Raw genomic sequence first — 9,725 nt, forward strand, 5'->3', positions numbered from 1 at the left:
CTGTGATTACATTACATTATGGAATTTTTAGCACAGTATGATGAAGTTAAAGTGAAGAAGAACAATAGTCCATTAACATGAAGAACTGTTCATTTTTGTTGACTGCCTTTCAGTTAATTAAGATGTACATTATAAATCAAATAGAAATATCTATCGCTAACTATATGCCTAAATAAGACAGAGCTTCAGCTCCATCTAGTGGCCACAGGCTGAGTACCGCAGACTCTCTGCAGCCATGCCAGTCGATTTTATTTTAATCTGTCATGTTAAATTACTTCTGTTCTATCTCAATATGTACAATGGGAATTGACTCTAAACATATTTCATGTTAGAGTTTCAACAATTTAAGTGGCTCCTTAACAAATCTGTGTGATCATCTGTGCACTGTTGTCTTTCATTTGCAGTGTTTGATTAAAAGCTTTGGAAAAAAGGAGCTCGCTTCAAAAGGTGAGAACATTTTTTAAAGAGCCATTTGGCTTATGATCTAGTGGCTTATAGCACCACATCATAAGGATCCAGATCAGTGAACACATGGACTAGGTGGGTTACCTATGTAATGATGTTCTCATCCTTTGTTGGCATGGGGTCAGTTCTCTGATAGGTCAATTCAGGTATTCCATACTATTTTAGGGTACAAGCCTGCAAACAGTCCCAATGTGTGTCTTAAAGGCAACTCCCCTTCCCCAAAAACAATAAAGTACATTTTAAAGTGTTTATTTTGGTATTTATTTAACCTAAATTAAATTGAGGAGTGTAAAACTGAACTGTGCTGCCTGCCAGTCTTCTCAACCAGGGGATTATGTTGTGCAGAGAGAGATCAATGGATCGTGGGAAATGGAGGAATGATAGCCTTAAAAAGGTTGAGCAAAAGGCTTAAGACTGCATCTTGGACAAGCCCGATCTTAACTTTGTGATTGACATGAAAAGGCGAATGATCGCTGCTGAATTAGGTGAAGCAAAGATATACCAAGCATTTATTTAAATGAAGGCAGAATGGACATCTTTCAGACTTAAAAAACTTCACACTTTCTTGTGCAGTGGTCTAACATTACCTGACTAGGCCGTGATATAAAAATCACAGTACTTTTGAGTGGCTCAAAATCTATTTCCCTCTCACCCCCCTTGTATTGTCGTTCTTTGTTTATCTAAGCAGCAGATAAAAAGGCAAAATAGGTTTCAAAGTCCTACCATGATCCTAATTTCTTCCTACACAACAATCAAATGTACTATCAACTTGTTACATGGCATACAAGGAGGCTGAGACAGGATAACATTTGTCCCAAAGCACCCTAGTGTATCTATTACTTGGAGCCTGATTTTACGAGGTGCTGAGCACCCATACTTGCTATGAACTTTAGCTGCCAGTATAGGTGTTTGACACTTCTGAAAATCATGCCCATTATCTTTTATTTTACTTTACCAGTAGCCTTAGCAATAGTCAAGTTGGTGAATAGTTTTCCTGGTAAACATTCTACTATAAGAAGCGTCAAAAAGAAGACTAGGTAAAAGAAAAATGATGAGCATTTTAGGAATACTGAATATCAATGGATTGAAGCCTTTTATTTTTTTAATGAAGCAAATCTCTTTTTCTTTCATATGGCTGTTAAGGTTGGACACTGATCAAACTGCCCATCAGAGAGAGAGAGAGAGAGAGAGAGAGTGTGTGTGTGTGTGTGTGTGTGTGTGTGTGAGAGAGAGAGAGAGAGAGAGATGGACTGGGATTGAAACACCTGACCCTTCTCTATTAAAATCCTGATGTTGCAAATGTCTTTTCTATAATGGGACAAAAAGAAAAACAGAACATACAATAATAGTGGTTCATCTGTTCAGTCATTTGATGTGCTTCTCTATTGTTGCAGTTCCGGAGACTCAGCTTTATCCTGTATTTGAGCTCTGATTTTAACGATAGTGGCATGCTATTGAAATGAGTAAATACAATTTCTGAAACTCTTTTCTATTGACAAAATGTACTCGAAGTACATGCAAGCCTGAGAAACTGCCACTGCCTTGGGTCCCAAATTCCTTTGATTTCTAGACTTATTTCTATTTTCCTGACAATGTTATCTGCCAGTTTTTTGAAAGTAAATGACTTTGCCTTCATCATTTATTCTGCTACCCTCACTGTCAGGTCAGATTTGGTCCCGTAGTTAGTCCCCTGTGACTCGTCTGTCAACATGAGAGATGAGAGACAGATGGAACAGATGAGTTTAAGGGGTAGGCCAGATCCATAGCATAAGCCTTCCTTGCCTCAGTAATGTGGGAACACCTCAGTGGCTGCTCTGCAGGAATTGAAGGCTCCATGGGTGAGAGGGTACAAGGCCCATGCATGGGCAATGGTAACTTTCTGTTCCATCATGTTCTCTACCAGCCCTGTAAAGGTTTTCGGTATAAATGAACATTGGTCCCTTCAATAGTAACTAACCCTGTACTCCCTATTGCATGGTAATACCTCACCCAGGAGAAATGTTGGGAGAAGCCAGTGGGGAGACAGACACAGGAGGGCCATGAAACAGAATGAAATAGAGGGGCTCCATACAGAGAGATGACGGTAGCTTCTGGTCAATCTTTAAAGATCCATAGGTTGCAGAATATAAACTCCCTACCAGATCTTGGTGTGTGGAAAACAGTGTCTCTGCCAAAGAAACATTTAAATGGAAACTCCACCAATCCAGACTTGAGAGACAAGGTGGGTGAGGTAATATCTTTTATTGGACCAACTTTTGTTGGTAAGAGAAACAAGCTGGTCCAATAAAAGATATTTCCTCACCCACCTTGTCTCTCTAAAATCCTGGGACCGACACAGCTACAACTACACTGCATACAACCCAGACTTCGGCAATTTCCAGTTCCTATCGCAGGAATAACTTAAGCAGGGGACAGTTTAACTCTTAGATTTTGTAGAACAATAAACTTTTACAATACCTGACCCTGACAGAAATGTTTTCATAATTTTTTCTAATTATAAGGGAAAGCTGCTTTTTAAAAACAAACATTCTTCTGCAGCACTTGAAACCCAAACTCTGTAACATTGTGCTAGTGAATAAGAACAAGAAAATGGAACTGACTAAAAAGTGATCTGCCTGCTTTCACTGTCCATGCTGAGAGAAATATTAAAAGTAAACAAAGAGCATTCATAGTGAAAAGGAAATGATTTCATTTTTAGTTACGTACGGTGTGGAATGTAACATAGAAAGGGAATTTGTTTACTTTTAAATACACGACATCTCACTTTGGCTCTTTTTACAAAAATAAGGCAATTTCCAAGCCAAGTAATTATATTTTGACTCCTTGCGGGTACGACTGGATACCTTATTATTCACTTCATCCCCCAGTAGTGTGCATAATGATGCTAGGGCGCAGAATAGTTGCCATCTTTCCACCTGAAAGTGACTGCACTTCAGAGCTTCCCTGTTTACATATATTATACAACAGTGTTTTGGATTGCTCCTGTAGAATACTATAGCACTGGTTCCTGACTGGAAATTTTCATGGGGTAAGAAGTGCAGTAAGCTGCATACAGTTTGTTATAACTCTTTGGCATGTAAGGTTATTTTCTTCTGAGTTTTAACATACCTCCTTACTCCAGTTTTTATTAGTTTGTTTTCAGAATCCCTTTAATTGAACTGGACATCTGTCATTCAGATGTATGCTTGTTATTCCACAGGTAAAAATGGTTCTGAAAAAATATCCCTTTAAGAAAATAGCTGCTTTCCTTTTAATACGCAAACCACAAGGGGGCGCAAACACCTAATATATTCAGGGTTGAAAAGAGTTTATATTTCAAAGCTGACCACCCATAACAGATTAGTGGATTAATATTTTGCTCTAAAGGACCTGGCCTTTACTGATGACATGAATTTATATCCAGCCCAGGCTTTTACAGTTGTAAAAGTCATTGAGACTATAAACTTCACAATAGATGTCAGCCTATTCTTGGTGTGCTCTGTAGAGTACCCCATAAACAGCTGTGATGAGGTAACTGTTCTTGCAAGACCCAGCTAAGGCTGTAATGGCTTTATCAGCACCAGCAAACTGGCCCTATATTTTTTTCAACCACAAGACACTGAAATTATTTTATTAATCAGTATCTATTTTTCTGACAAGTGTGTTTGGTGTTATGTGAAAGCTTATCCTTGATCTCCCCTGCAACTAAAGCAGTGCATCTATTTATGGACATGGCTTAAAGAACAGTAGATCTCATGTACCATATTAGAACTTTTTGAAAAACAGCCAAAGTACAGAGGTCAGGTTTCCTGTACTATAAGAAAATTAACAGGATGCAAGACCACAAGGTTTATGAATATCTGGTAAACTAGGTCACTGTACGTATTTCATTAATTATTTTGCCCAAACTACAAATTATTTAAACATATCTAGAAACATTACAGAAAGCCAGATAGGAACAACTCAAGGCCTTCTACTGCTCCACATTAAGTCAGTGAGAATTTTGCCATTGACTTCAGTTCAGAGAGATTAGGGTCAGGCCCTAACTGTTGTTTGGTAGACAATGCTATGAAAAAGAAAATGTAGTTTGAAATGTAGCAAAAGAAATATAGTTATGACATCCACCATTATCTGACTCTTTATTAGCAATTAAGTGACAATGTAGGTGATGTGATTATAAATATGTTCTGCAAATTTAACTGTGGTATAATCTCAAAGATCAACACAAATTCTTTACACTATTTCTCTCTGGACAAGACCAGTGCTTTTAGCAGTTCAATCTGCTCTGACATTGTCTGGAGGAACTAGAGCACAGGAGTTATGCAATAAGGTGTATGCAAATAGATTTTTCCTGTGGGCCTATAAAACTACCTATTTATGGAAAAGCTTATATGGGAGGATTTATCACTGCACACAGACTAAGTAGTAATGCTTCCACTAAGAAGAATCCATGTTTTCACCAACTTTATAAATCAAGAATCTGTAGCAGTAAACAGAAGACTATTCTCTTACGTTTTAGGAGTCTATTGAAGAGGCGTTAAATAGCAATAAGTATAGTATTCAGATTGTTTTACACCAGAAAAAAAACCTAACTAAAGGAGGCTGTCAGAGCAATGTGTAGGACAAACAGCCTCAAAAATGGAAAAAGATTTATTTGGTGCCAAATTAGGCAGCAGCTTTTAACACTATATCTGCATTCTTCTAAGCACTAAGTTATAGGACAATTGATGATATGGTTCAATGGCATTTGATATTAAGTTTAGTGTCACACAAAATTAGTGACCACTGTCTGAAACATACTTTTGTCTCTTCAGAAGCAGGTGTAACGAGAGAATGTTTACTACCTGGAAACACTGGGGAGTAAGGGATCCTTATACTACCACTCCCCCAAACCTGCTTGTCTCTGGTTTAGGGTGACCAGACAGCAAATGTGAAAAATTGGAAGAGGGGGTGGGGGGGTAATAGAAGCCTATATAAGAAAAAGACCCCAAAATCAGGACTGTCCCTATAAAATCGGGACATCTGGTCACCCTACTCTCGTTGTGTCTGTTGGTGTACTTTCTGAACATTAGCCATTTTGAATATTAGTATGATTTTTCACATTGATAAACTAGAGTTACTAACAAGTTTGTGTGTAAAAAGGGTAAAGCTAAAGTATCACTTTTACCATCTTTGGCAATACTAACCAGCTTAATTTCCCAGCTGGATTCATAACACCGTAATTTTCTCTCTCTCTCTCTCTCTCACTCACACACACACACAATCTGGGGTTATTGTCCTCTGTTTACACACCCACATTCAAAAATTCAACTACGTAATAGTTTTGTTCTTTCCCATCACACTTGAACTCACAACACTGAAAAAATAATTTAAAAAGAATTAGGAGGATGGTGTCAGATCAGTGTCAAACTTGGGAAGCATAGCTAAATGAGATTATAAGTATTATTAGGGATATGATCCTGCTGTCCTTACTGAAGTAAGGATTTACATGGAAGGGATTTTGTTGAGGTTTTTGGGGAGGGAAAGGGGGCAGAGGAAGAAAAAGAGGACATCAAGATTTGGCCCTTAAAAGAACAAATGTATACATTGCCTTATAATGAAAGGAGGTTTTTTTTCCCCTCCAAAATACTAGAATTAAATGGATATGAATTCATTTAATTGGGAATTAGTTAGCAACCATGTCTGAGAAAAGAAATGGATCAGGCTTGTCCCACACTAGAAAATTTTAAACTTATAACTGCTAGGTATTTCCTTTTCCTAAAATCACTAAACATGAAAAATAGTAGATTTCAATGTGATGCATGTCTTTGGTTTACATAGATTGCTGTATGAAACTAAAATAATCAAAGATTGCATAGAAAAAAAAAATCCCCACCACCTAATGAGTCCATCTTTTAAAAACTCTTCAACATGACAGTAAAAATACAAAAGAAAAAGTCTAACGTGTAAGTGAAAGAGAATTTATAAAATTACAAGTTTAATAGATAAATATAATAAATACTTTATGCATCATAATTCTGGACAACTACATTTAAAGCAACTATGTTGGCAAGTCACACACAAAAAGTTGCTTCTTGGCAACTTTATATTTGATAAAACCACACTGACAGGCATATTACAATGTTTCTTATTAAGCTTTATGCCATAATTATGTTTAAATCCTGCTCTCCTGAGCTCAATATACATTGGTGCAATGTAATTCTACTTTGGAATGTTTTCCTGCACACCAACACAGTTTTACAGGTAGATGTTCTACTTACCAGGGGCAAGGGGAGTTCTGAAGAAAAAAAATTTGGTAAATGACTTCTAGAAAAACTAAAGCATTTCTTAACTTTTTATTGACATTGGCAAATTAAAATAGAATAAATTAACAATATTTTCTCAAAAAAATGTTTTGTACAAAAATACTGTCAAAATTTCCTAAAAAGCTTTCAACACAGTAGTATCTTTTCATGTACTGAATAAAACTATATTAGCACAGTGTCAAAAATGCTGAAGACAGAAACAAAATAAAAATCTGTGAAATGTTTGCCACTGACTAGTCAAGATTCCATCCACACCATATTATTGTCTGTACATATGGGGGAGGGGGACTGGGTAGCAGACTTTAAGTAACATTCTTTTCCTGATCTAGGAGGGGTTGGCCCACATCTGCTAAGCTTCCAGTTTAGCATATTAAAAAACAAAAAATTAGTCTGCACTGCAATGCATAGTTAAAAATGAAGCAAGATGGCAGCATTTGTGCAGTAATATCTGCCCTTCAAAGTTCATGCAACCAACTAATGGAATTTTTTCCCTGTTCACTCAGAATCTGAATGCAGTTCAAGTCATTGGAAATCATTGTTTACAAAATCCACAAGATTAAGCAATTTGCCAAGATTAATATCTAACAGCTGAGCACTGTTGAAATTATGGACATGTTACTGTGAGGCAATTAAGGGGGCAGGGGGGATGGGAAAACCCATAAAAAGCCAGAGTTAGCCAGAAATTATTATTACAGGAAGGGAAGTGAGTGTCAAAACTACCAAAAAATAAAAAATGGCAGCAATTATTTAAAAACAACCCCAATTTATACAAGCTTATAGTTTACTCTGTTTTCCAGATTCTCAACCTTTCGAGCACTGAAAAGCGAGATACTGTGTGTAAGGGAATGTTTTCATTCACACTGATAGAAAGTCCTTTGTTTGTTTTAAAGAAGTCAGCAGCTCACTCTGCTGGGCTGTTGTTTGCAAACGAAGTCTGTCATGAAATCAAACTCGTTCTGTCCCAACCACAGCTCAGGAAGCTCCTTAATGCGGTCCAAACCCATTTCTATGACTAAAGACATGAGCACCTCCTCATCTATGAAGTCAGTGTCTATGACATTGGGAGGCAGCATTGCTGCAGGGACATGGGGAACTGAAGGAGGCATGCCGCCGCTGCTGCCGCTGCTGCTATGCTTTGGGTTGCAGTCTCTGAAATGCTGGTTTGTTCCGTTCATCGGATGATTTGCAGGGTGCAAGTCCGGCATATAGTGGTTGTGAGGATACGGATGGTGGCTAAAATACTGGTTGTTTAGCTTCTGCAGCTGCATGCTGGCCGTTAAGGGGCCTCCTTGGCTTGCAACAGGAGGGGCCATGAACTGAGAATTATTAAATCGTGCCGTGGGAGGCATGCTGCTGGGAGGATGCCCCCCATTCACGTTCCCTGGCCCCATTGCATGTCTGATCCCGCCATTTGCGTTCATATTTCCAGCTCCATAATGTATATGCTCGCCCATCAAGGCGCTGAAGGCATGTTGCTGCTGTTGGTGATGGTGATGGGGGCTCGGAAACTGACCCATCCCCATTCGATGTGCAGGGTGGTGATGAAGCCCGCTGGTTCCATCAGGGAATCGCCCATGATTCATGGCCATCATGTGGTCTGCCATTTGCCACCTAGGAAGTTAACATATGGAAAGAGATATTTATTAAAAGCCACACTCTTTTACACTTACATGGGTCCCTTAAAAAGCGACCTCTCCCCTCCGAGAGAGCGTGCAGCAACGCTCCTCCACACAATGCTACTGATTTATTTGAAAGAAGTCTGCAGTCCGTACTGCGAATCCTAAGAACTCACCCACCTTCCCATTGCAACTCCTGCACACCTAGCAACTAAAAGTATCGCGTCCACCAAACACCCGCCTCCCAAACGAATTAGCCATTCTTTCCATTCCAAGCCATGGAAACCTTTCAAAAGATACCCTACAAAGAACAGCAAAGGAAACGAGTCCCACCTCCCCCTGTCAGCAACTTTTGGAATTAAGTCCGCAAGGCTTTTCCCATTCTTTTATTTTTATAACACGTCTGTAAGGAGCTTATGGTGCACAGCTGAGAATGACCCGTATTCTTTCTTGCACCGTTCACATCCGTGCTGCCGCCAAAGTATAAACAAGCAAACAACAATCAACACCCCCCCTCCATTACACTCACCTCTCTCTTGTTGTTGTTTTTGTTGTTGCTCCAAGGGTGTTGATAAAATCAGTCAGTAAAACTCGCCCAGCATAGAGAGGGCTTTTCTTGTTCTCTTCCCTGTGGTTACGTGAGGATACTAATTATTAATTAGTGTTGGTATTGTTGCTGCTGCGGCTGCTGCAGACGCAAACGCTGTTTCTCGCTCCTCTGCGAGGCTCATCAGCACTTGCCAACAATGAGCTGTGTTTCTCTTACCCAGCTTTGGCCACAGTTAATATAGGATTTCAGAAGGGAGGAGCAAAACCCTCACAGGCAACCAGAAGTAAAACCTGGAGCAAGAGAGGGAGGGGGGAAAAAAAAAAGAAAGAAAGAAAGGGGAAAAAAAGCCAGGCGGATCTGGAAGGAATCCAAAGAATCCTGTTCGTTCTGGTTGAGCGACACGTGTGTTTGCTGATCACTTATGCGGTGTCTTCAGATCAGCTAATGCTAGGAGCCATATCCCTGCTACACTCTTCTTATATCTCAAAGCGACGGAGGGGGAGGGAATTACGAATATATTGCATAGAACTGGAGGAGAGAAGACTGACAGGGAAAATAGATCCTGTATCATAATGGACACTGTTGCAACCACTGCTAAGAATAACTTAACAGGCTTCGGTTTTGTCACATAATATGGTACTCAACTTGCACTCCCTCCCAGCTCAAATCAATCAGGCTGTTTTAAACTGCCATTGATTTGTGGAGCAGGGGTTGTCTGTAGGGTACTCCCCTCCCCCCCCATGCAATTCTGCAACATTGCTTCCGATTACAAGCATTACACTGAAAGCAACTGAACAGCCTTTCTCGTGC

The 9,725-nt window shown here is 39.3% G+C and overlaps 1 protein-coding gene across 1 annotated transcript; it reads right to left on the minus strand.

Moving 5' to 3' along the window:
* Window positions 1–6,513: 6,513 nt before the first annotated feature.
* Window positions 6,514–9,119, minus strand: CITED2 (Cbp/p300 interacting transactivator with Glu/Asp rich carboxy-terminal domain 2). The gene is made up of 2 exons (XM_065401138.1): window positions 8,895–9,119; window positions 6,514–8,360 (listed from the first exon to the last, which is right to left on the minus strand). Exon 2 carries the CDS (start codon window positions 8,351–8,353, stop codon window positions 7,643–7,645), a length of 711 nt encoding a protein of 236 aa, XP_065257210.1. The 5' UTR covers window positions 8,354–8,360; window positions 8,895–9,119; the 3' UTR covers window positions 6,514–7,642.
* Between the last annotated feature and the right edge of the window lie 606 nt (window positions 9,120–9,725).

Source organism: Emys orbicularis, chromosome 3 (genome assembly GCF_028017835.1).
Source record: "Emys orbicularis isolate rEmyOrb1 chromosome 3, rEmyOrb1.hap1, whole genome shotgun sequence".
Lineage (NCBI taxonomy): Eukaryota > Metazoa > Chordata > Testudines > Emydidae > Emys > Emys orbicularis.

Coding starts and splice junctions, on each gene's coding strand:
- CITED2 (XM_065401138.1), bottom strand. CDS start 8,353: ATGGCAGACCACATGATGGCCATGAATCATGGGCGATTCCCTGATGGA.